The following is a 26177-nucleotide window of genomic DNA, read 5'->3' as shown; positions in this document are numbered from 1 at the left end:
AGGATGGCTTCCAGGGAAAACCCTCGCGTTTCATGCATCTGTCCCTTCCCAGCCCAGCAAGAGCCCATTCAGCTGCAGGTGCATTCCAGCCACAGCTGCATAAAACCCAGAGAGAGGCAGGAGAGGGAGGAATGAACGAGAACGAGGGCCGTCAGTCTTAGAAGAAAGCAGGTGGGAAAGCACAGTCTCTTTCAAACAGAACAGAAGCCCTCGGCTCCTACCGCTCGCTACAGTCACAAAGCCCATTCCCAGGTGTGCCCTCGGGGTCCTCACGAGAACCCCCGGGGTAGGCAAAGGGGGCGCAGCGACCCCATCTGACAGGCGGGGCACCAGGTACCAGAGGAGTTTGGATACTTGACCGTGGCCCTGTGGTTGGTCGGTGCTGAGGACCAGGCCCGGGAGCGCCCGGCCACGGCTCTTTCCTGAGCCACCAACTCACCCACAGGGAAGGTGTGCATCCAGCGCCTCCTGTTGGACGTGAGCTTCATGGGCATCCGTGAGGGGGCGAAGGGGTTGATCAGTGCCCGCTGGGGTGCGCAGCCCCCTGGTCGAACGTGCAGCATGGATTCCGCGCTGCCCACGTGGAACCGCCCTGGCGCGCTGGAGTCTCGCTGCGGCGGCTCCACCATGTTCTCCAGGGCATCTGCCGGTTACGGTAGAGATGAGACACGGAGACAAGCACAGAGCCGCAGAGGAACCAGAACCAGGCGGTCTCTTCTGCCAAGGCTGCCAACAACCTTGGACAGCACGCATGCCAAGCAGTGAGGGAAATGAGTAAAAGCACCAAACCGGGGAGAAATGAAACCGTGGGTGTGTTTACTTTTTAAACAGTCTCGGTCCCCAAATGACGGGCCCATGAAGCCACATCCAAACTGATGGGGAGGACCACACATCGCCTAGACTTAAAGACCCTGCACTTTAAGCCGGTATACGTCAAGGGCAGGACTTGAATTGCCTCCCGTGGAGATGGGGTGGGTATGTTCTGCATGTGAGAGGAACAATAAAATATGTATATTTGGATGTCCAGAGGGCCGACCCTGGCAGAGACAGTCCATGTGTTTGCTAAACCTGCTTGGTTTTCCTCGTAGGCACACAGACGGACAGCTCAGGTCGTTTGTACTCACTGCACTGGCATGGAAATCATTAAACGTGGACTTACATCTGGCCACAGCCCCCCAAGCCCCACCCCTCACTGCAGGAAGGAAGCTGCGCCCAGCTCTGCCCAGCTCGGCCCGGGCTTCGGCTCTGACCTCGCGTGCTGGTGTAGCCCAACGAGCTGCTGACTTCATACTGGTGCAGGTGGGGGAGAGGGATCATGAGGATGTTGGCGCTCCTGCCCAGGGAGCTGTCATCGGAAGCCTGGCTCCTCACTTCCTCCGTGGGCAGCGCCCGGCTGGGCACGGAAGGGCTGGAGGAGACGTCGCAGGAGCTGGCACTCTTTCGACTGTGACTCTCCTGCTCGCGCACAGACCTGACCCGGGAGAGAGGACAAGTTACCGCCAAGGAAGGGACGCTGCCCCCAAACCTGTCACCAGCCCAAGCTACTTGGGAAACCAGTAACAACAGTCCCCAATGAGCCTGGCTGGCGTGGCTCAGGGGTTGAGCGTCGACCTATGAACCAGGAGGTCAGGGTTCGATTCCCGGTCAGGGCACATGCCCAGGTTGCAGGCTTGATCCCCAGTGTGGAGGCGTGCAAGAGGCAGCCCATCCATGATTCTCTCTCATCATTGATGTTTCTCTCTCTCTCTCTCCCTCTCCCTTCCTCTCGGAAATCAGTAAAACTATATATTAAAAAATCCCCAATGAGATGTCCGAGTGTCTAGTAAAAAGCAGAAAAATGCGCTCCTTATTAGGGACCATACGTTACAGCAAACAGAGCTAACAAAATGGCTGACCCAGAGACCCTGATGATCTATAAGGCAAGCCTCCTATTTGGCTAATTTTTTAAAAATAATTCTTTATTATTGAAAGTATTACATAAGTCTCCTATTCTCCCCCCACCTGACACTCTCCAGCCCGCCCCCACCCCACCCCAGGCTACTTGGCTAATTTGAATTGAAAACATTTTCGAGGTTGCTCTCATAAAGGTCCCGCCGGACCTCAAGCAGTTTTTATATCCACCCCAAGGGAATCGGGCAGAAAACCTGCAGGTGGCGAGGCGCTGAGCCCGGGAGGGGCCTGGCAGCCGGAACACTTGAGCGTCGTAGGCATCATAGTCTACTTGGATGGGCAGGGCATTCTCGGCTTCTTTTGGAGTCCCAAGAGCTGAAACACAAATAACATGAATTGTCACCAAAACTCATTTCAACCAGATGCCTTCCGAGGGTCTTCATCAAAATCTGCAAGACATAATGATCATCATCATCATCACCATCATCTCCCCATGAAAAAAAAAGAAAAAAAGAGAGATGCCCTGACCAGTGAGGGTCAGTTGGATGGGCATCCTGCTGTGCACCAAAAGGTTGCAGGCTCGATCCCCGGTAGACAACAGGCAGCCGGTAGATGTTCTGCCCTCACATCAATGTTTCTCTCTCTCCCTCTCCCTTCCTCTCTCTCTAAAAATTAACAAAAATATTTTTTTAAAAAGGATAACCATTCACCAGGATGTTGAGACATAGGACTTATATGTCAAAGGATGCAGGAAGAGTATAACACTAAGTAGAGGCGAGGTGATGGCAGTACCTCATTCTTCTGTAATCCCACTCTTACAATACCATCTTCCTATGGGCGTTTTGTACTTTCAAACGTTCCCCCTGACCCCTACAACTGGCCTGTCATTACCATCCATCTTGCAGCTGATAGGACAAATATATAAGGGCGGTTTAGGAACCCAGATCTCCCAACGTGGCTATGAACTGTTATGTGAGCTCACATCCTCTGTTGCCATGGCAGGCTCTTTCTAAAGAGATGAAAGGAGGAAGATACTCACACGTGTCACGGCCATTTTTCGCTCTCTCGGAGGCAGGCTGAGGAAATAAAGAGAGAGTTAATCGCTCCTCTCCCTGCTGGAATAGGACTGACCACAAGGCACAGCGTGCAGGCGGCTGCTTCCCAAGGGGGAGACCGTCTCAACCCTCAACACTGATGGGAAGACAGGAGCCCACGCCAGGCGCCTGTGTACCGTGGCCTTAAGCCCTGCCAGGGCCTTTCCTCCCACCTCACACCCTGTTTGCTCTCACAACCCTACCCAGGGGGGCCCCGGACCCCACTTCACAGGGGAGGCTATTTAATTCTAGAGAGAATAAGGGACTTGTTCAAAGGCACACGGTTAGCAGGTGGCAGAGCCGAAGTCTAAGGTCACCTCTTCAGACTCGCAAGAGTGGCATTTTTATTGGCTGCAAATATACTCCACCGAGTGGATATTTCATGGCTTATTTAGCTATTTCCTTATTATTTTCAACTTGTCACTATTATGAATAAAACTAGCCCAGCCGGTATGGCTCACTGGTTGAGCGTCAATCTTATGAGCCATGGTTCATAGTAGGGGGCGTGCAAGAAGCAGCCGATCAGTGATTCTCTCTCATCACTGGTGTTTCTATCTCTCTCTCCCTCTCTCTTCCTCTCTGAAATCAATAAAAACATATTTTAAAAAAGCAAAACACTAGACCAAGGTCCACTCAGATTCAATGTCCTCGGTTATGTCCTGAGACCACGTGGCCGGAAGTAAAATGATGTGTCAAATGGCATGACCATTTGCACTGCTCTTCGTACACACGCTGAACTGCTTTTCGTAAGAATCAGACATGAACCAGATACTCAAACACCAATTTCACAGACTTTTGGTATAATTATTAATAGGTTTTAAACCTATTCGGTTTGGTAAGCAAAAAAAAATAGTCCCCACTCCTGTCTGAACGCGCCTTTCTTTAATGACCTGCTAGGATGTGATCTTTTTAACGTATTTCCCCTTTGCTGCAACGTGTCCCTGTCTTTGTCCCTGCCAGTACCTGAGAGGTCTCAGTGGGTGAACACACCAGTCACATCATAATAAAAATAGTTTTTATTATTAAAAACTAAAAATAGTTCTTTGGCCATATTTTTGCGAAAGGTATTTCTTACATATGGGGGTTTGCCTTGTTATTTAATGTGGGGAATTGTAAAAAGTTCTAAAACAATTTCTGAAACTCATTTATTCCCTGGGGGGAAAGGGATTATCTCAGGACCAAAATAACCGCCTGGGTGTGTGACAGTCCCTCAAGGCTCTGCTGGCGGGTGACACCTACCTTCTTTCCGGCCAGTTTTATCCGGGGGGTGAAACTGTTACAAAAGAGCTGGCTTTTGGAGGTGTAGAAACTGCGAAAGAAACAAACAGGGTCATCAATCTAAACACCCCTTTTAAAAATATATATATTTTATTGATTTCAGAGAGGAAGGAAGAGGGAGAGGTAGAAATATCAATGATGAGAGAGAATCATTGATTGGCTGCCTCCTGCAAGCCCCCTACTGGGGATTAAGCCAGCAACCCAGGCATGAGCCCTTGTCTGGAATCGAGCCCAGGGCCCTTCAGTCCGCAGGCTGACGCTCTATCTACTGAGCCAAACCAACTAGAGCATGAAACCCCTTCGTTTTTAAACCTCAAGACACAGATGAAATTGCAGCCCTGGATCAGCTGCCTCGTGAATGCCTCTGTCTTAGGCTTCCTGGTCTCCCCAAATCTAACTTCTTTTGTACTTACTATAAGTATTAATTATGCTTTCAATTGTGTTCGTGCTAGTTCTGATTCCTAAGTGGATTAGAATCTCCTTCTTCTGGCAGAGATAAATCTATTTATACCATAATTTTTCACCCAGATGCTTGGCATGATGCTGGGCCCTGACCAGGAATCACACTGTGACCACCTGGCTCATAGGTTGATGCTCAACCACTGAGCCACACTGGTCGGGCACGTACACAGAGAAGCTTTAGGCAAATGTTAGAGCTTTGCTTTCCACATCTTGACAAGAGACTTTACAGAGAAAATAGCAAGGAAGTTATCTGACATTCTGGTCACATACCACGAGTCAAGATCACACCCACCTGTGGTTGATCCAGTGAGGAATATTATAGTCGTCGCCCAGACGGGAATCGCAAGGAGCACTCCGGTTATGCAGCTGCAAGCAAGAAAGTCAGGCACAGATCAGCTACGAAAACAAGTAGGCCACGCGACTGCTCCACTTCTGTTTCTCTTTTTCCTTCTTTTCGTCTTTATTGCTCAAAGTATTACATTGGTCCTCTTTTTCCCCCCATTCACCTCTGCAGCTTGCCCCTGTCCTCCCCGCGCCCCCCAGCCCAACTCTTGTTTCTAATGAAAACTATTCTCAAGACCATCCCGGCCCTGGAAAGGGGCCTTCAGTAAGCGATCCAAAACCGAATTACCTTGAACAACGGGACGGCATGTAACGGCTGCTCCCCCATGCACACCAAGTCCACACCAATTCCTAAAAAAAAACCCCAAAAAGAGTTTGGGGAGAGGTGAGGCAGGGAGAAGCAGAGATCAGTGCTCCAATCTATTACCGAGGTTATCTCACTGGGTGGGGGTCTGGGGCAGACCCAACTTTCCGTGGCACGATTTACAACCCCCTGTGTTGCCTACACAGCAAAGAAGTACAAAGATGTGTTTTGTTCTTTCTCTGTCCTGTTACCAAGTCTGTCACACCTGCCACTATTTGGTGCTCGACAGTCAGCCTCTGCCTGCCCTGCAGATCACGATTTGTCACACAGACAGCCAGGCCTCCATGCCCAGGGTCAAGGCCAGACAGGGAAAGGAATCTTGTCATTTCCGTAAAAAGCCAGACGATCCCCGTCACTTAACAGGGTGTCTTTACTGGCAATTGGGATTTCCGTTCCCAGCCCCATCCTGTTGTGGAAGCACAGATTAAATGGGGGCCCAGGGTGCGAGTTGGGGAAGCACAGCACCCCACGGAGGGAGGGCTGCACTGGACAATCTGATGGGACTTCCCAGTGTGGCTGATGGACACTGGTTCCTGGAAACCATCATCCCCAAAAGGGCTTCCCAGTGTCAAATATATTTGGGAAACTCAGGGTACCAGTTATGCCCTTTAGAGATAAGCAGGGTACAGTGACATATTAAAATCTGAAATTAGGGCCCTCGCTGGTGTCGCTCAGTGGATACAGCACTGGCCTGTGGACTTAAGGGTCCCAGGTTCAATTCGGTCAAGGGCACATGCCCGGGTTGCGGGCTCAATCCCCAGTAGGGGGCGTGCAGGAGGCAGCCAATCAATGATTCTCCCTCATCATTGATGTTTCTATCTCTCTCCCTCTCCCTTCCTCTCTGAAATCAATTAAAATAGTAAAAAAAAAAAAAAAAAGAAAGAAAAAAAGGTATACAGTTTAAAAAAAAATCTGAAATTGGGGAATGGGCTTAAATGTGTATGACCCAAGTTCTCCCAAACCACTCTGACCATGGAATTCTTTGTCACCTCGTATCACTCACACTCCCTGACCTCCGATGCACAGAGCCAGGGGAAGCTGAGTTCTAAGGGGAAGTCAGCACGACCCGGGGAGCGTTACCGTTATCTATCATCCGCTGCTTGGTCAGGATCATGAGTAGACGGTCCACTTCGAACACACCCACCCCAGGCGTGATCACCACGGACATCTGCCCAGTTCGGTCAAAGTTGCGGTTGATATAGTGCTTGTCAAACACTGGAAACGAAGCAAAAGAAACCCTCCAATGGAGATGTTACAGCTTTTGGGAAACCAGCCACGGGCCAGACCCTCTCTTCTCGGAGCATTTTACCTGTATCGCTACCACAGCAACTGCCACATGCTGACTTGGTTTCTAGTTGGTCACCTGCCTCTCCCCTTTTACATTAAGAACTGCCTCACACAAGACTATGTCACTGTCGCCTTTGTTCATTGCTCTCCATTGACACTCACCTTGTGCAGCCAGCCCTATAGGCTCAAACTTCATGTCATTAGTTTCCACAAATGAGGCAACGTTAAATTTACCTGTAGAGTAAATTTCCCTTTTTGTTTAAATGAATTTAGGAGGTTTCTGGTATTTGCAAACTGACAGAGGAATGTAGGGACAAACATCAGGAAGAAATCCCACCACGCTCTGAACAACGGCCGCTCTCGCATGGAGCCAGCCTGACAGTGGCAGGAAGGGGAGAATTTCTTCACTAACCCTCTCCATGACTTGAATTCTAGGCACACAGGTCACGTCTGTAATTTTTTAAAAAGTTGATTGAGCCGAAACCGGTTTGGCTCAGTGGATAGAGCGTCGGCCTGCGGACTGAAAGGTCCCAGGTTCGATTCCGGTCAAGGGCATGTACCTGGGTTGCGGGCACATCCCCAGCAGGAGATGTGCAGGAGGCAGCTGGTCGATGTTTCTCTCTCATCGATGTTTCTAACTCTCTATCTCTCTCCCTTCCTCTCTGTGAAAAATCAATAAAATATATTTAAAAAAAAAAAAAGTTGATTGAAAAAATTGCCTAGGAGCAGCTGAGGGCTGGGGTGAAAAGGAGTAAGAATATAGTTTAGTAAAACAAAGAGCCAAGAGGATCCCCCAGCGCTTTACTCTGAGGTTACCCTGAGAAACAGATGAGAACAGCACGTTAAGTTCCGAGCAGGAGACCTAAGAGCTACATTTTGGCCGTCAGAAGTTAATGCTCTCAATTAATTTGTGGGTAGGGGGTGTGAACATCACCAACCAGGCCTGGGTCTTTGGCATCGATACAGTGAAGTTCAGAGTCATGCGGTCAGCAGGATGCCTGCTCAGGGTGACGCTGGACTCACTCACCATTGAAGGACAGGTTGATGGCCTCTAGGTAGTTCCCTTGTGCTGAGGTAGAATTGTCTCCTGGAGGGAAGCCCTCTGAAGCGAGAGACACAAGAGAGGGAAAACAGCTCATGAGAAAGTCTTGTAAAACAAGTGGCAGGTGCCTGGCTCCACAGGACACCCCACACCCTGCAGTGGGGACATTATTGAACCTACTGCATGTGTAATGAACAATCGGACCCAACCAGAAGCAGAAACCTGGGCCCAGCCAGTGTGGCTCAGTGGTTGAGCATCAACCTAGGAACCAGGAGGTCACGGTTCGATTCCCGGCCAGGGCACGTGCCCGGGTTGCAGGCTCGATCCCCAGTGTAGGGTTGCGAGAGGCAGCTGATCCATGGTTCTCTCTCATCATTGGTGTTTCTATCTCTCTCTCTCCCTTTCCACCTCTCTCTCTCTGCAAGCAATCTCTGAAATCAATAAAAAAAATATTTTATTTTTTTTTTAAGAAAAGAAAACTGATAGAAGCAGAAACTACACACAGCACTGGAAGGGGAACAAGCATGAACCTCTTCTTCTCCCAGCCTCGTCCTACACCTCTCTTCCCCGCTGCACCTTCTACCCCATGGATGCAGTACCTGCCTGTTCCAGTCGCACCAACACTGGATACTGGATGAAGAGCTTTTTAATGGTCACCAGGAGTGACGTCCACTCTTCTCTCCTCTCATTCTGCACCACCACTCTGAAAGGAGCATCATCATGAAACAGATATCACTCAACTACTACTCACAGGACAGCGGGTCCCTTAGAGGGTTGTAAGGAAAGAAGATAGGTGGGATTCCCAAAGTTAGGGGGCTTTACCACACAATTAAAGTGAAGTACACTTAACAAATATTAACAAAGAAATGTAATCATATCAATAGCCACATAGATTGAAACAAAGAAAATATTTTAAAATGGCCTTGCCATGGCTGGTGTGGCTCACTGGTTACAGTGTCAGCCCGCACACCTAAGGGCTGTGGGTTTAATTCCCAGTTAAGGGCATGTACCTGACCACTGACTCAGATTCTCCATTAAGTCAACACTTGGTAGGAGGGGATAGAAGAAAGGGGGAATTGCTTAAGCAGACCAAACAAAAAAGTTGTTTTGGAGACAATTAAGGAAATCTGAATATGTACTAGATATTGGATAATATTATAGAATTATTATTAATTTTGTTTAAAGGTGATTATAATAAAAGAAACTGTGGGTATATATGTGATTACACTGTGATTATACATGGAAATGCCCTTACTCTTGAGATATGCAGAGGAGCAAAATGTTATAATATCTATAATTTACTCTCAATAATAATTTAGCCACAAAAAGAACAGATGAAGCTAATATAACAACTGTTAAAACCAGGCGTTGGGTATATGGGTTCATTATATTACTCATTCTTTTCTGCAAGTTTGAAATATTTCCCACAAAAAGTTTGGGGAGTCGTAAGGCAATGTAGTATCCTAGACTGGACTGTGGAACAACAGAGTACGTAAATGGAAAACTGGTGAAATTGAGAAAAGTCTGAAACTCAGTGAATAGCAATGTTCTTGTAGTTTTGACCAATGTACCTTGGTTATGACATGTTAACAGAGAAAACTGGGGGAAGGGTATATGGGAACTCTCTAGATTATCTCTGCCACTTCTCTGTAAACCTAAAATTACTCCAAAATACAAAGGTTAATTTAAAAAAAAAAAAAGTTAGGAAAGAAACCACCAAGAAACAAAGAGAGGGGTTTCTAGTGAAGGACCCAAAACATACTTATAAAAGTCTTCATAGAATCGCCCCTTGTGATCCTGCCGAATTGAGGCTCGGTTTACCTCGGGAAATTCATCTGAAACAGAGAAAACAAAGATGAGACTGAAAAGAGAGACTCAGTTTCTCTGCTCCCATGTTTCTGGGTTGAACATTGGCATCACAAAAATAAATAAATAGCATGATGTGTCTATGAAGTTGGTTTAAGATGAATCACAGCCCACAGACTCCTTGCACCCGCTAAAGGACTGTGCTATTTGCCACTTTACCGACCATAGACCAGGAAGGGTGAGAAAGATGGAGCAAAGGGAAAGAAGATAATACGGAATGAATGAGCTTAACAAAAAAGAACTAGGAGAAAGACGTACTCACCAAGCGATTTTGCATCATAGAAAGTTCTAGAAAATAGGACCACTGTCACTTCATGACTACAGTTCTTCTCCTAGGCATGAGTAGAGAAAAAGAAGGCTCAGGTTTATTCCATTTCCTTCCACATGAAGCAGCCCGCATGAACGCAGCACTCTCGATGCTAGGAGGCATGGTGGGTAGTACAGTCTCAGGTAACATCAGGTAATTACAGGTTGCACAAGGCGATGAAGAGAGCGCTGCTGGATTCAGCCCTGGCGCTGAAACTTACCACTGCGTGACCCTGGGCAAGTGACCGAAAGCTCCAGGCATGTGGTAAATGCTTTGAAAGCTGCACATCACCAAAAAAAGTAGAGGTCCCTGCCTCCCAGCTCTTGCTTTGGCATGAAATAGACCAGCCCAGTGTCTAAGGATCATGGTATTTATATCTGTGTCAGTGTTATTGTTTTTTAAAAATAATTTTCTTTTGATTTCAGGGAGGAAGGGAGAGGGAGAGAGAGAAACAACAATGAGGAGAGAGAATCATGGATCGGCTGCCTCCTGCACGCCCCCTACTGGGGATTGAGCTTGCAACCCGGGCATGTGCCCTGACCTGGAATCGAACCGTGAACTCCTGGTTCATAGATCAACGCTCAACCACGGAGCCACGCTGGCCAGGCAGTGTTTTCTAATTTCTACATACGTACACTTTAGGCAATGTGAACAGAACTGCTGGTGGTGGATGTCAGACTCAGAGACACCCCCACATCCTGTCACCATCATAGGATGAGGACGGGGGGTGCTCGAGAGGCAGGGGTTGAAGCCAAGGCAATGCATTCCCTTTGGACTGGGACAGGGATTGGTGAGAAGCAGCACTCCCATGCAGCCTGGAGACCAAGGAAGTGGAGTGTTTACAGGTGGCATGAAATTTGGCTTGTAACAGGGAGCCCGCCTTCCACGTCCAAACTCAAAAGTAAATGACATTCTAGCCCCTAAAATGCATAGTTAAAATAATAATAATAATAATAATAAATGTATGGTTAGCTGCTGTTTCAAATACATATATCCAATCTCCGTAAGTTCTCTGAGAGCAAGCACCATATTTCTATTTTCTTTAACCTTCAGAGCTGGAGGACATTTTCCCTATGTTGTTGAGAAAAGAGAATGAGACTTAGATTACATTGAGACCCAGACCCTGCTGAGACCTGGCTATGTGCAGCTAATTTAAAACACCTTGTGAGTTAGTGACTATTATTATCTCCAATCTATAGACAAGAAAACGGAGGCTCAGAGAGACTGAATTCTTCTCAAATATAAAGAAGCGCCGAAATTGGTTTGGCTCAGTGGATAGAGCGTCGGCCTGCGGACTGAAAGGTCCCAGGTTCGATTCCGGTCAAGGGCATGTACCTGGGTTGCGGGCACATCCCCAGCAGGAGGTGTGCAGGAGGCAGCTGATCGATGTTTCTCTCTCATTGATGTTTCTAATTATCTCTCTCCCTTCCTCTCTGTAAAAAATCAATAAAATATATTTAAATATAAAGAAGCTAATCAGAGCAGAACCATAATTTGGAACCCAGTCTATTTGTATCCAGACTCCATGCTCTTTTCTGCTACATGTGTGACCTCAAATACTTTTTAACAAATTTTTTTATTTATTGATTTGAGAGAGAGAGAGAGAGAGAGAGAGAGAGAGAGAGAGAGAGGCGAGAGAGAGAGGCATAGATTTGTTGTTCCACTTGTGCATTCACTGGTTTCTTCTTGGATGTGCCCTGACCGGTGATCAAACCTACAACCATGGCATCTCGGGACGATGCTCTAACCAACCCAGCTACCGGCCAGGGCCACTGTTTCTTTTTCTTACGTTGTTGCTCTGGCTGGAACTCTAGGACAATGTTGAATACTAGTGGTGACAGCAGGTATCCTTGTACTGTTCCCGATCTTCTGGGGCAAAGTTATCAGTCTTTCCACAGTGGGTATGATATTAACTATGGGTTTTTCATAAGCGCTTTTTACAATGTCAAGGTGATTAAAGTAATTTAAGTCGAGTCTTATCAACTTAGGCTTTAGCTAAGACACCTCAATGAAATGCAGTTTAGTAGAAATAGTGTGTTTTTTAAATCTGCATTTAAAGACATTTGCTCAATGAGACTGAGTACATAAGGGGAACCATACCTTCCACTTGGTAAAGAGATCGGCAAGGAAACCATTCACAGCTTTCTCAAAATACAGATCCCCTGAAAAGGAACAAGAAGAGGGTGAGGACAATCTGTCATTCGTGCTGACAATTACTTCTCTCAGTAAAGTCGCAGGAATGGGACTAGTCCAAGAGAAAGGGGTTCTGCTATGTCCTCAAACAAGATCATAAAAGCCAGACATACAAAAGGGGTTTCAACCTAGACTTTCTATGGGGTCAAATTCAGCATTCACCTCACTGAGTGAGAGGCCATGGCTTCGAGGTAAAATGCAAGATTGGAAAAGCTTTGACGACTGGAAAATACGGTGGGTCTTCAAAATGAGAGAACCATCTAATTTCCAAACATGAGCATTTTCATAGTGATGCTTGCAGCTCGTTAGATGACCGGGTGGACCCTGGGCATTCGCTGAATGACCATTTTCAGTTCCTGCTGTTTTTGAGTGTTTTGATGACCCGCAGGAAAAAAGGAATTTATAATTTTATAAAACACAAACCCGAATTGCGTGCACCATGAAGCGGTGTGTTGGCCACAGTATCCACACTGCCTAGCACCTTTACTGTTCTCTACTTGTGTCGTCATTCTAATAAAATGAGATTTCTGGGATGATAGGATGAGAAATGAAAGATACCAAAGAAAGTATTGGTTCACAGAGTCACTCTCTCTATGACTTTTGACCCTATAGTCACAGGACAATTAAAGATCTATTGGCATTGAGTGTTTGTGCTTTAGTTTATCTTTTTGTTTACCTTTTAACGCTTTGCCACACGTCATGTAATTCAGTATATGGAAAATACATAAATTGTTTGTTTGTTCTAGCATTTGAGAATTTGTAAAAATCCCAGGGACACGTCGTTAGAGAATGTCAAGGGCTTACTGGCAATGATAACAACTTGGGAGAAATCAGAAACTTCTCCCCATTAGCAGTGACCGCCAGCATTTAGGGACAGTACCATAAATATCAAAATCCCACATTTCACAGCTCATCTGAATAAATATGTAAACCATAGCCGACGTAGAACGGAACACCACCTGAAATAAACGAAAACATGACTGCATTAGAAAAGCAATGATGTAGAGTTTCAGCTCGCCATTCTTAGCAAACTCAGTGGATTTTAGCATAGTCACAATGTTATGCAACCATCAGCACTAATGCCAGGACATTTTATCACTCCGAAAAGAAACACATACCCACTAGCAGTTACTCTCTCCTACCCTCTTCCGTGTCTCTGTGGATTTGTCTCTTGTGAACACTTTACATAAATGGCATCATACAATCTGTGGCCTTTTCTAACTGGTTTCTCTCACTTAGCATAATGTTTTCAAGGTTCAGCATGAATCATCACTTCCTTTTTTTTTTTAAATCCTCACTGGAGGATATTGTTCTGTTGATTTTTAGGGAGAGTGGAAAAGAGAGAGAAAGACAGAGAGAAACATTGATGTGAGAGAAACACATGACTGGTTGCCTCCTGCAGAAGCCCTGATTAGGGTCCGGGCTGGGGAGGAGCCTGCAACTGAGGTATGTGCTCTTGACTGGGATCGAACCTGAGACCTTTCGGTCCACAGGCCAATGCTCTACCCACTGAACCTAGAGCCAAACCGGCTAGGGCTCATTCTTTTTTTATTGAATAACCTTCTATGGTATGGCTATACCATACTTTTTTTTTATTCCTGGTTGTTTCCACTTTTTGCTATGTGAATAATTCCGCTACAAACATTTGTATGCAAGTTTTTGTGTGAACACATATTTTCAATTCTATCAGGCATGTACCTGCGAGTGTAATGGCTGGGTCATTTGGTGATTCTACACTTAACCTTTGGAGGAACCGCCAAATTGTTCCACAGTGGCCGCAAAGTGTTACATTCACCTCGGGAGTGTATGCAGATTCTAATTTCTCCCCATCCTCTCTAACACTTGTAAAAGTGTATTTTTTTAAAAATAGAGTTGACTATGTGCAAGCTATGGGAGGTAAGTGGCAGAGCTGGCTCTCACTTAGCATAATGTTTTCAAGGTTCAGCATGAATCATCACTTCCTTTTTTTTTTTAAATCCTCACCAGAGGATATTGTTCTGTTGATTTTTAGGGAGAGTGGAAAAGAGAGAGAAAGACAGAGAGAAACATTGATGTGAGAGAAACACATGACTGGTTGCCTCCTGCAGAAGCCCTGATTAGGGTCCGGGCTGGGGAGGAGCCTGCAACTGAGGTATGTGCTCTTGACTGGGATCGAACCTGAGACCTTTCGGTCCACAGGCCAATGCTCTACCCACTAGAGAGGTACATCGATCAGCTGCCTCCTGCACATCTCCTACTGGGGGTGTGCCCGCAACCCAGGGACATGCCCTCGACCGGAATTGAACCTGGGACCTTTCAGTCCGCAGGCCGACGCTCTATCCACTGAGCCAAACCGGTTTCGGCCATTTTCCTTTTTAAAATTTTTTTATCACAGGCATCCTAGTGAGTTTGAGGTGGTAGCTCAGTAGGGTTGTGACTGACATTCCCCTACTGACTAATGATATAGAACATCTTCTCATGTGTTTATTGGTCAATTGGGCTGTTTGTCTTCCTTTTTTAAAGTGAATTAATCAGCCTTAACTGGTTTGGCTCAGTAGATAGAGCGCTGGGCTGCGGACTGAAGGGTCCCAGGTTCGACTCCAGTCAAGGGCCATGTACCTTGGTTGTGGGCACATCCCCAGTAGGGGGTGTGCAGGAGGCAGCTATTCGATGTTTCTAACTCTCTATCCCTCTCCCTTCCTCTCTGTAAAAAAAATCAATAAAATATATTTTTAAAAAAATAAAGTGAATGTCATTTACTATATTTGAGTCTCTTTCAAAGATACTTTAAAATGTTCTAGTTAATATCGATTATAACTTTTTCTATCATATTTTAATATTTATGTAGATATATAGCCATATTAATGCTGCCATTCTTAATTTAGAATTTGGTTTTTTTTTTTAATTTTATTATTAAAAGTTTCAAACATACAAAAACGTTTTTTTAAAAATCATACAGCAACCACCCACATACCCACCACCTAAATCCTATACTGAACATGCCACCCATCACCATCTGGCCATCCCTCGCCATCTATCAATCAACCCACCATATTTTTTCTCTATAAAAATAACTTATAGACATTAATACTCCCTCTCTTTTTATGTTTGCTACTTCTAAAAATTTGGAGGCTGGAAAACCAGGTACTTGAACTGGTTATAAAGTTTATCTAACAGCAGAGGGCCTTGTGCCACTCATTATCAAGTTTTTGCTTGTTTCTCTGTCTTGTTTTTATTTCAGGCCTTAGACATCACGATATGGGGAAACGAAACCAAAAAAAAACACCAAAAACATTTTCTCCATCTTACCCTGGTATCTTCACTGATATAACCACACATGACCTTCTCATTCTTGACCCACAGCTCACCAGCCTGTGCCCTGAAAGGAGAAACACACACACAAGTTATTGCAAATCTTACATGAACCGTGAAGACACGGTGGTGACTTCAGGGCGGCTCACTCTACTCTGTTACTTCTACCCAAGTGACCTGGCCAGCTACGGATTTCCAGAGATAGTGCCATGGACGGATTACACAACACGAGGACTTCCTAGAGCATGTTGTAGATGCACAACAGGAACTCTTAACCTGAGCGCCCACAGACAGCACGTGGGTCTAAAAAGAGGGCTCCAGGGAAGCCATGTACTCTCCCCAGTGAAGCAAATTTTGTTCTGGGCACAGTACTGCAGCTTTTGTCAATTCTTAAAAGGGTCCATGTCCCAAAAAACAACTAAGAAGCACTGAGGAGCATTTCTGCTAATCCCAGTTTTAACACAGTCAGTCTCAACAGAAACAAAATCCATCTTAATATCAGGATTAGAAGACAGGCAGTTAGAAGGCAAGAAGGGACAGAGGCCCTATACCCGTGGTCGGCAAACTGCGGCTCGCGAGCCACATGCGGCTCTTTGGCCCCTTGAGTGTGGCTCTTCCTAAGCCTTAGGAGTACCCCAATTAAGTTAATAACAGTGTACCTACCTATATAGTTTAAGTTTAAAAAATTTGGCTCTCAAAAGAAATTTCAATCGTTGTACTGTTGATATTTGGCTCTGTTGACTAATGAGTTTGCCGACCACTGCCCTATACAATGGAGGTCATTCTAGTGAATAATTTTCATGGCAACTTGCTATTGTTTTTGGGGGGCTTTTTGTTTTCTCCTCTGCCACTTGTTAAGACTGTAAAATCGGTAGAACAGTGAAAGAACACGGCCTTTAGCGCCGACCAGCCTAGAGGGCAACCAATCAATTCCTCTCCCACATGATGTTTTTCTCTCTCTCTTAAAAAAAAAAAAAAAATCAGCGGAAAATATCCTCAGGTCTTATGAGTCAAAACAAACCCAAGACAGCCCAGCCAGTATGCGCAGCGGTTGCGCGTCCAATTTATGGCTGAATCATAAAACATCCCTTTTTGGGGGAAAAATTCCCTTATCCTTTTTTTCTTTCCCAATTAAGTAGTTCAGACCAATCAAACAGCCCTAGTAGCTGGTATAAAAGTTCTTTTCAAAATGATCCTGGCTAATAAATGTAGAAAGAATGACTAAATTAGAAAACCACCATTTCACAACAATCGTCAATGGATAAAACCATTAGGTAAAAAGTGGATGGGGAATTTCAGGCTTCATCACCGGAGCCCACCTGTCAACCTTAACATGATTAAGTGAGCCAACCAGGTGCAAATATGCTTGTACATGTGCAACAAATTTCAGGAAAGACACAGTGTCTTCTAAGGAAAAGGATTACATATTTCATTATACACATCTTTGTACCGACAGCTTTATTATGTAGAAGTCTGCTTTTTTAATTTAAAGGGGGGGGGGTCTCTTCTAAACAAAGTGAAATATAGAAATAACTTTAATGAATCACGAGTAATTCAATACAGTTAAAAAGGCAGAACTAGCCCCAGCCAGTTTGGCTCAGTGGATAGGGCGTTGGCCTGTGGACTGAAGAGTCCCGAGTTTGATTTCGGTCAAGAGCACATGCCTGGGTTGCAGGCGCAAACGCTAGTGGGGGGGTGTGCAGGAGGCAGCTGATCCATGATTCTCTCCCATCATTAATGTTTCTCTCTCTCCCTCTCCCTTCCTCTCTGAAATCAATAAAAATATGTATTTAAAAAAAAAAGGTTTGTTAAGTTTGTTCATCTGAGGCTTTTTCCAATTCTAAAGTTATAGCCTAGACCTCCTTTGTTACAGAACACCAGGTGGCTTCAGCAGCTGCCAGGACCCTGGTGCATTTGGGGGGAGGGGGGGGGTTGGTTTGTTTTAGCCACAAGAGAACCTAACATTTTAAACTATTGCATATTTCATTATAGGGACATCCATAGGCCTCAAATGCTGTCTGCAGCCCCATGGCTGCATTTCATCCTGCTCCCCTTGACTAGCCAATCAGGTAATACCTACCTGATGCCAGCAAATTCCACCTTCTGAGTGATGTAGGCGCATGTGCTGACCTAAGGGAAGAGGGGGAGGTTTAACAATACTCCTAGGCGGTAAAAGGTCATCAAGAAAGGCTCCAGGCTGTCTCATCCCTCCTAACAACCCCAAGTTCAATTAGCCTGGGAGTAACAGCTTTATAGGAAAGCCTGCTGGGGCAGGTCCAACAGCAGGGTCTTAAGAGTTTGGCAAGTACAGACAATAGTAAAGACCAGGTAGATAAGCAGCCAGCTTCACCGATAGACTTATCCTCACATGTTTGCATGCGTACCTAAATTTACATACTCACTTATATATAGAACGTTTCCTTCTCATGTTAGCTCTCATGTCGGAAAATAGAACCCTCCTTCTATCATTGAAAATGAGCAAAGAGCCACGCCAGTTTGGTTCCGGTCAAGGGCACGGACCTTGGTTGCAGGCTCGATCCCCGGCCCTGGTTGGGGCATGTGCAGGAGGCAACCCATCGATGTGTCTCTCTCACATCGATGTTTCTCTCTTTCTGTCTCTCCCCATCCCTTCCACTCTCTCTGAAAATCAATGAAAAATATCCTCAGGTGAGGATTAACCAAAAAATAAATTTAAAAAAATGAGCAAAGATTTTTTTTCTGAAAATATGCACTGCATGGAAATTCTACCTATAATTTGTTGCTTCATAGCACTAAAAAAAATCCAATAAGGAGAATTTTCAGCACCAGCTCACAATTTTGATGAACTCATCATTTTAGGTGGAAAATGTAAATTAAAGATAAAATAAGGAAAATAGGAGGAGGGTATGGCAAAAGCAGTGTAAGCTGGAAGCAGTGAGTTCTGGATTTTAGCTCAGTGCTGACTGCTTCCCAGCCTTCTAGTCTCGGCCAATCACCTAACGTCTCAATCTCAGTTTTCACATCTATAAATGAGCGGTAATAAATACCTGTCCAGAAGAAGGACATGTGAGGTGCAAATGAAATCAAGGAAAAAATTGAAAACTACAGTTTTATTCAAATATCAAATAATATTATAGTTTCCCATTCAAACCAAAAATGCAGAGTAAAACTCTCCGATAATAGACAAGCAAAACAAAGCTAAAAAGAAAAGAACTATGAAAAAAGCCCTGGCCGGTGTGGCTCCGTTGGTTGGAGCCTCTTCCCAGCACTGGAAGGTCGCAGGTCCGATTCCCAGAAGAAAAAAAAAAAGAAAACACGATGAAAAGTAATGGAGGAAGATACAGGCAATGTTCCCAATAATTGTCAGTGAGGCTGCAATCTGAAATGACTGTAAGCTCTTCTCCCTTACTGGATCCTCTAATCTCTATGAGAACATGGATTATTAATATAATATAAAAAGGCACAGACTTTAAAAAAATCGTATCTTACCAAACTTTTCTTTAGTCTCCACATATCCCCACGGCCAATATATTGATCCTTAAAGGTTAGCTCCACTAGATCAAGGGTCACGTCCTAGAAAAGACAATCAAACATCTCCCTCTGCATCCTTCTGCCTCACTTCACGGGTATAAGATAATGCCCGTCACATGGAGACACCTTTTGGCAAAAAAGAAACTCCTGGAAGACCATCCAATAGCAGCACCATGACAGACAGATTTTATCCTGCCGACAACGTTTCTGAGAACAGGTGATGAGTCTGGAACGGAGGCTACAGCAGCTGAATCACGGTTAAGTGCCAAGAGCACCAGAGTGCTAGCTCTGGGTTTCAGTTTTTTCCTCTTGCTATTGACTGCACTGGGGTGACACTGGTTAACAAAATTATACAGGTTTCAGATGCACAATTCCACAGTACATCACCTGTGCACTCTATTGTGTTGTTTTAGTCTTAATTCTGACACACAAATATGACATCGAGGTTTTGTTTTATTTCCCTAGATAATGTCAATAATACCTTCTAGAAGATTTTTACTTATTATAGCATTGTTTCTAGACGTGCGAGACTATAAAGAAAATTTAGTATTTTAATAGAAAACTTTAGTTGTAGCTTCACAAACACACACAGATATCTATACACAAAATCTTTAAAACGGGAGGAGAAAAAATATATATATACATACATAAATATTTTTTAAAAGATTCCATCCTTATAGAAAGAGGGGCAAAAAGGGGGGGGGCATTTTAAATGCAACTTACATACTCCCTATAATCTAAATAACCTACATGTGACTGCATATTTCATAGTCTAACACTATACATAAGTAACTCATTATTTCCTTAGAGGCCTAACCTAGAGGAAGGGTGCTAATCATCTCGGAAAGATATTCCAGCCCAGAACAAAGACATACCTTAGGGTCTACGACATTCACATAGACATCTTGATAAGGTCTTAGACGAAACACTTGGGTCACGGTCTGGTCCACACTGATAGTTTCTGAAACAGAGAAGAAATCTAGTAATACAGTCTGGAAAAAAGCAGGTACATATACTCTAATCCATAAATACTCAGACGTTCAGGAAGCAACACAACTGACCCTTTGCCATGGACGAGCCATGTTCTCTGCCTACCAGGAGCTTAAAATTTAGAATTCTCTGCTTTTCAGATGACATAAGCAGATAAAGACTTGAGCCCAAGCAATTAAAAAGTGAGAGAGAAAAAGAGATAAGACACATAGAGAAAGAGAAAATAATTTAAGAAGCAACATAAAAAAGTTTAAAAAAAAGTTCAAGGAGCTGTGAAAATTCAGAAGGGGAAGAGTCCTTTCTTATTGGGAATGAAGTAGTGATGGTCGCTCAGAAAGAAACCAACTCCACAATGAGTCCTAGGGCGAGCAGGAGGCAGCCATCAATGGTTTTCTCTCATCATTGATGTTTCTCTCTCTCTCTCTCTCTCTCTCTCTTCTCTCTCTCCCTCCCCCTTCCTCTCTGAAATCAATAAAAATATATTTTAAAAAAACGGAAAGAAAAAAAGAAAGCATGTTTTGCAACAACTACTTTGGAGTTAAGTGTAAAGCTTCACCTCTTCAGATTAATTTTCCTCCTGACACTAGATTAAAATAGTTTCTTCAGTGCCCGATGCTGACGAGTGCGATTCACGGACAGTTTCGATAGTGGACCATTTCTTAAGAGATTAACACAATAAGGAGAGAAGTACTGTGCCCTCATTCCTGAGATTGTAAAGAAAGGTTTCTTGCCCTAACCGGTTTGGCTCAGTGGTCAGAGCATTGGCCCCGGGGAATGAAGGGTTGAGGGTTCGATTCCAGTCAAGGGCATGTACCTGGGTTGCAGGCTCAATCCTCAGGGCAGGTGCAGGAGGCAACCAATCAATGTGTCTCTTTCACATTGATGTTTCTCCCACCCCCCTCACTCTATAGTTCTTTTTTTTGAAACTAGGAACTAACCAAAGGTGTAGGAAAGTAAATGTCAGGTTAGATGACACAGGGCAGTTGTTTTGTGTGTGTGTGTGTGTGTGTGTGTGAGAGAGAGAGAGAGAGAGAGAGAGAGAGAGAGAGAGAGAGAAGTTTCCTGCAGTGTCTGGGATAGTAGAGTACAAAAACCTTAGAGAAGAGAGATGGAACTTTTTCTTACCTTTCTGTAAATCTTCCTTAAGTGACTTGACTTGCAAAAGCAGGGGGCTGGGGGAAAAGCAACAAAAAGATGGGATGCGATCAGCAGTAACTAACTAGCTTTTTTCATGCACCCCCCCGCCCCTCTAAAAGGTAAACAAACGACCCTGGACATGTTGTAACTTGCAGCACAACAAAGCAATCCTGCACCCGCACTCAAGGAAATGGAAAACCGCTACAGAATGTTTCTCTCTCTCTCTTTTGAAAATCTTTATTGTTGAAAGTATTACGCAGGTCCTCTTCCCCTCCCCTGCATCCCCATTGCTCTTTTCCAGCCTGCCAGCATTTTTCATAGAGTTGTCAATTCGGCTTCAAAAACAGAAAGAATGGTCCTGGCCAGTGTGCTCAGTGGTTAGAATGTTGGCTGGTGCACCAAAGTGTCGAGGGTCCAATTCCCAGTTAAGGACACATACCTGGGTTGCAGGTTCAATTCCTGGCCCTAGTTGGGGCTTGTGCAGGAGGCAACCAATTGATGCCCGCTTCTTTCTCCCTCTCTCTCTCTCTCTCTCTCTCTCTCTCGTTCTCTCTCTCACCTCCCTCCCTTCCACTCTCTCTAAAAATCAATGGGAAAAAATGTCCTCGGGTGAGGATTAACAACAAAAACAGAAAGAATGAAAAACAAAAACCAGAAAGAATGCACCACTTTGTAACAGATTATGGACTTACCGAATCCTAGAGGCTGGAGCATTTTTATCCCAAGGCAAAGAGCTGTCTTGCCCGTCAAGCCCCTTAAACAAAATCTCATCTGGAAACAGCCCCAAGTCAGCTCCCTTGACCCCAGTCAGGCACTCACCTGTACTCATCGTTGGGGTGAGCAATCTCCACAATGTCTCCAAGCTTGATGTGAGGAAACACTTTGGGGTTCATGACCAGCTCATCATCTGAAAGACAATTCGGCAGTCCCAAGCAGGAAACACACTCACGTGAGTGACAGGTGTGATGCGTGTTCTCACACTGGGTCCTCGCCACCCCCTCGGGCGGGTATGACAGGACAATCCCTTCTATTTATCCAAAATGATGCAAAGGTACCGTCTTCATACGACCCTCACAATAAATCTTTGGCTCTAGCAGAAATGAGGATATACCCTAGAAGAACAGGTGAAGGGTAAACAGCTAGTAACAGCCCAGCCAAAACTGATGACTGCCTAGGCCAGAGCTCCGTCTACCTAACGCCCACCGCCTCTCATATGTCATGAAAGTCAAGCCAAATAAAATGGGCTTCGGGGGGCAGCATCTGATCAGGGAAAAAGCTTCCGATACCATTCACATTAGGATCCAAAGAGACCCTTAAAATAAAGGGCGGACATGGTTTCATGCTTTGTTTGGGAGAGAACTCTTGCAAATACAATATACTCAAAGCCATAAAGATGGGAGTGATTTTTTTTTTCTCTTGATATTTCGGGAAAGACATGGCCTTTAACTAAGCTAAAATCATGACAAATAAGTATATCTAAATTTCAAACATAATCAGATCCAATCAAAATTCAGCCTAGGAATCAAAGCACTGGGTTAATTCCAAATTTTATATATATATACATATACTGCAATAAAGGCTACTTTTCCTCTTCAGTGCCCAGCTGATGAATTCTCCCGTGCCACCTGGCAGCTTCTCTGCACCAAGAAAGAAAAAGAAACATCCATGTGAGAGAGAATCATCGACTGGCTGCCTCCCACATGCACCCAAACCAAGGAGATCAAGCCCACCACCGGGCATGTGCCCAGGTGAAGAATCAAACCAGCAACCAACCTCTTAGTGCATGGGACAATGCTCAGCCAACTGAGCTACACCGGCCAGGGCTTCTGTGGCATACTGTTTCCATTGACAGTTTTATGCCAAATCCTCTGTTTTATGACAGTTTTGTCCCAACTTCCACAGTCCGAATGAAGCTCCCTGAGCATGCATTCCTTCTGCTTCACGTTATCATTTCCTTTTCGCTCGTCTGTCTCTTCAAGCTGAATGCCCCTCAGGGACAAGGGACCTTATCGTGCTCATAACCGTTATGTTTGGCACAGGTGTGCACCTGAGGATGGCTGGATGTGTTTTTATTTATAACCCTACAGGAAACAGGGTACAGCACCTAGCTACCTGGGCCTCGTCAACAGGAAAAAGCAGACCTGTATGCATCGTATCTACTACCACATAGGGTGGGGCACAAGTAGGTTTCCAGGTGTTCGTATGGAAAATAATACAAAAATTAATAAGTAATCACACAAGAATAAACTCTGTGTTTCGTGTACTCACAACTGGACACCTACCTGTGCCCCACCCTGTTGCCTCTGTCCCGCTACCAAAAGTGATTTGTGTTGGCTGTTCAGTTCTACTTCCCCCATGTGTAGGCAGCATCAGCCGCACGCCAAGAATAATGTTGACCACAGAGGGTGAGTTTTAGCAGAAGTTGTTTTAAGTATAGCAATGCCTGGTTATCCTGGTCCTGGTCATGACAGTGGCTACATTTATGGAGTTGCACTAACAAGCCTGATGTTTTGCTAAATACTTGCCATACGTCACCTAACTTGACCTCCACAACACCTTATGACAGAGAAACTAATGTTTTTCCACCGGGCCGGCGTGGCTCATTGGTTGAGCATCAACCTATGAACCAGGAAGTCATGGCTCGATTCCCAGTCAGGACACATGCCTGGGTTGCAGGCTCAGTCCTCAGTGCGGAGCATGTAGGAGGCAGCCGATCAATGGTTCTCTCTCATCATTGGTGTTTCTATCTCTCTCTCCCTCTCCCTTCCTCTCTGGAATCAATAAAAACTATACTAAAAAAAACAAAACACGATTGTTTTTCCTTTTTTGGCAGCCCTTGCCTTTGGAGCAAATGCATACTAATATACCATTTTAAAACAACTCATTGTGTTGTTAATTCCAATTGCTGAAGCAAATAAGGTTGTTAAGACAGAAGAGAAAATTATTTATTTAGCAAAAAAAATCATATTACTAAGTGTCACCCTCTGCTGATTTATAGACTCAGGTGCTCAGAGAAAAGACAAAAGGCCCGTGGATGTGTAGATAGGATAAACCAGGGGCTGGCCAGGGCCACAGGGAGAGTCAGAGGCAGAGCTGACACTCTGGATTCTGGCTAGCGCAGGACAACACGCCGTGTTTCCGCCCCTTCTCACATGGCCTCAGAGCCATGCAAAGCTTCATGCTTTGATCATACCTGTCTCATGCACATCTGCTATTTCTCTCTCACTGAATGTAAGTTTCTCTTTTCTGCCAAACCAGTGCAGGCTGACTTAACACCCTTCAATTTAACAAATGAAAGGTGTTAATTGGTAATATTCACAATATTCCTTAAAGGTCAGAGTGCAGCCCTGGCCGGTTTGGCTCAGCCTGAGGACTGAAGGGTCCCAGGTTTGATTCTGGTCAAGGGCATGTACCTTGGCTGTGGGCACATCCCCAGTGGGGGGGTGTGTGCAGGAGGCAGCTGATCGATGTTTCTAACTCTCTATCCCTCTCCCTTCCTCTCTGTAAAAAAATCAATAAAATATATTAAAAAAAAAAAAAAAGTCAGTGCAGCCTGGCTGGTATTGCTCAGTGGTTGAGCATTGACCTACAAACCAGTAGGTCACATAGTTCGATTCCTGGTCAGTCTGTTTGTGGGCGCCATCCCCAGTAGGGGGCGTGAAGGAGGCAGCTGATCACTGATTCTCTTTCATCATGAATGTACTATCTCTCACTCCCTTCTTCTCTGAAATCAAATTAAAAAAAAAAAGAACTTAAAAAATAGGTTCAAGTGCAAATGCTTTTAAAAAAAGGCCTGGCCTTAGCTGGTTTGGCTCAGTGGATAAAGCATTGACCTGTGGACTAAAGGGTCCCAGGTTTAATTCCGGTCAAGGGCAGGTACCTTGATTGCAGGCTTCTCCCGGGCTTGGGCCCTGGTCCCGGCTCGTGCAAGAGGCAACCAATTAATGTGTTTCTCTCACATCCATGTTTCTCTCTTTCTTTCCCTCTCTCTTCTACTCTCCCTAAAAAACCAATGGAAAAATATCCTCAGGTGAGGATGAACAACAAAACAAAACAAAAAAGAAAGAAAAGGGCTGTACTCTCTGCGCCTACCGCCCTTCCACTACAGTATTATACTGGCTGCTTCACTCAGACAAGTTGCCTGTCGCGCCTTCATGGTCACACGAGCCAGTGTGTCATTTTCAAGGCACTGGACACACCAGGACCTCGGCCAACTCACACAACTCCCAATCGATACTGACCGCTGCCCCCAAAGCCCTTCTTGTGGATGACCAGTTTGTAGACCTTTGTGGTTCTCATCTTGCACAGCGGTTCCTTCAGCTGTTCCAGGCTTGGGGGCGAGAAGTCATCTTGCCTCCCTGCCCTTGAGAAACACAAACAGAAAGGCGGTCAGACTTCGCCTTGCAACTGCTCTTCGATTGGAACCTCCTGCACATACTGTTGCTGCCCAGCGGAGAGGTGGCACCAAACCCGTGGATGAAAAATAACGCCTCCAAGGAGGGATGGAGGACAAAGAGGACCAGAGAATTTGGAGAACGAGAGGATTGGGGGCCACGCTCTCGTCCTTCCCCCAAGAAGAAGACATTCACCCTATGACACTCCTACAGGGGGAAACCGGGAGTGAGAAGGGGGCACTGATTACCTGGCCTCCATCTCCACCAAAAACACTCAAGTCATACAGCGCTTTGAAAAGGTAAGCGCACTCCTTCCGTGGGAGGAGAGCGTGGGCCGGGGCGAGCTGACTTGGCCAAAACCACTCGGGAGGCTGAGAGGCATGGCCACAGTTCCTGTTTGGTCATCCATGTCGAGGGCAAATAAGAGTATAAATGGGAGGAAGGCGCGGGTTCATGCCCCCGCACCTCCACCCGTGCAAACTCGCAGCGGGTCCTCCGCACGTTCACTCATTTCACGGCGGAGGCCGCTGAGATTCAGAGAGGTGCAGAGCCAGGTCTAAGGTCACACAGCGGGTTGGGGGTGGGGCCTCCCTCTTGTTCCCCAAACCCGGGCCCCGGCTGGCAGCTCCACTCACCCGCAGCGCCGGACCCCCTTCCCGCTTCAGCCCGAGGCCCCGAGGACCGGACCTTCGCCAGGTCCCTCGCGCCTCCTCGGGGAGCCCCTGTCGAC

The 26177-nt window shown here is 45.5% G+C and overlaps 1 protein-coding gene across 7 annotated transcripts in view; it reads right to left on the bottom strand.

Annotated features, from left to right (window-relative positions):
- DEPDC5 (DEP domain containing 5) overlaps positions 1–26170 on the bottom strand; it is a 64730-nt gene extending 38560 nt beyond the window's left edge. For all 7 annotated transcript variants that reach the window (XM_006762096.2, XM_006762098.2, XM_006762097.2 and 4 more), the window contains exons 1-22: positions 26083–26170; positions 25295–25416; positions 21873–21960; positions 21042–21088; positions 19802–19887; positions 18885–18968; positions 17497–17546; positions 15414–15483; positions 13006–13084; positions 12033–12094; positions 9888–9957; positions 9522–9594; positions 8359–8462; positions 7745–7819; positions 6511–6645; positions 5356–5417; positions 5017–5090; positions 4224–4293; positions 2930–2966; positions 2145–2265; positions 1251–1471; positions 440–643 (exon numbers count right to left, since the gene is read on the bottom strand). In XM_006762096.2, coding sequence (XP_006762159.1) covers positions 440–643; positions 1251–1471; positions 2145–2265; positions 2930–2966; positions 4224–4293; positions 5017–5090; positions 5356–5417; positions 6511–6645; positions 7745–7819; positions 8359–8462; positions 9522–9594; positions 9888–9957; positions 12033–12094; positions 13006–13084; positions 15414–15483; positions 17497–17546; positions 18885–18968; positions 19802–19887; positions 21042–21088; positions 21873–21960; positions 25295–25352 — 1870 coding nt within the window. In that variant the 5' untranslated portion in view covers positions 25353–25416; positions 26083–26170. The remainder of the gene's footprint in view (positions 1–439; positions 644–1250; positions 1472–2144; positions 2266–2929; positions 2967–4223; positions 4294–5016; positions 5091–5355; positions 5418–6510; positions 6646–7744; positions 7820–8358; positions 8463–9521; positions 9595–9887; positions 9958–12032; positions 12095–13005; positions 13085–15413; positions 15484–17496; positions 17547–18884; positions 18969–19801; positions 19888–21041; positions 21089–21872; positions 21961–25294; positions 25417–26082) is intronic.
- Between the last annotated feature and the right edge of the window lie 7 nt (positions 26171–26177).

The sequence above is a fragment of the Myotis davidii genome, unplaced genomic scaffold (assembly GCF_000327345.1).
Source record: "Myotis davidii unplaced genomic scaffold, ASM32734v1 scaffold478, whole genome shotgun sequence".
NCBI classification, from domain to species: domain Eukaryota; kingdom Metazoa; phylum Chordata; class Mammalia; order Chiroptera; family Vespertilionidae; genus Myotis; species Myotis davidii.
Note: the sequence above shows the minus strand (reverse complement) of the source record. Positions and strands in the feature narration are given on the sequence as shown.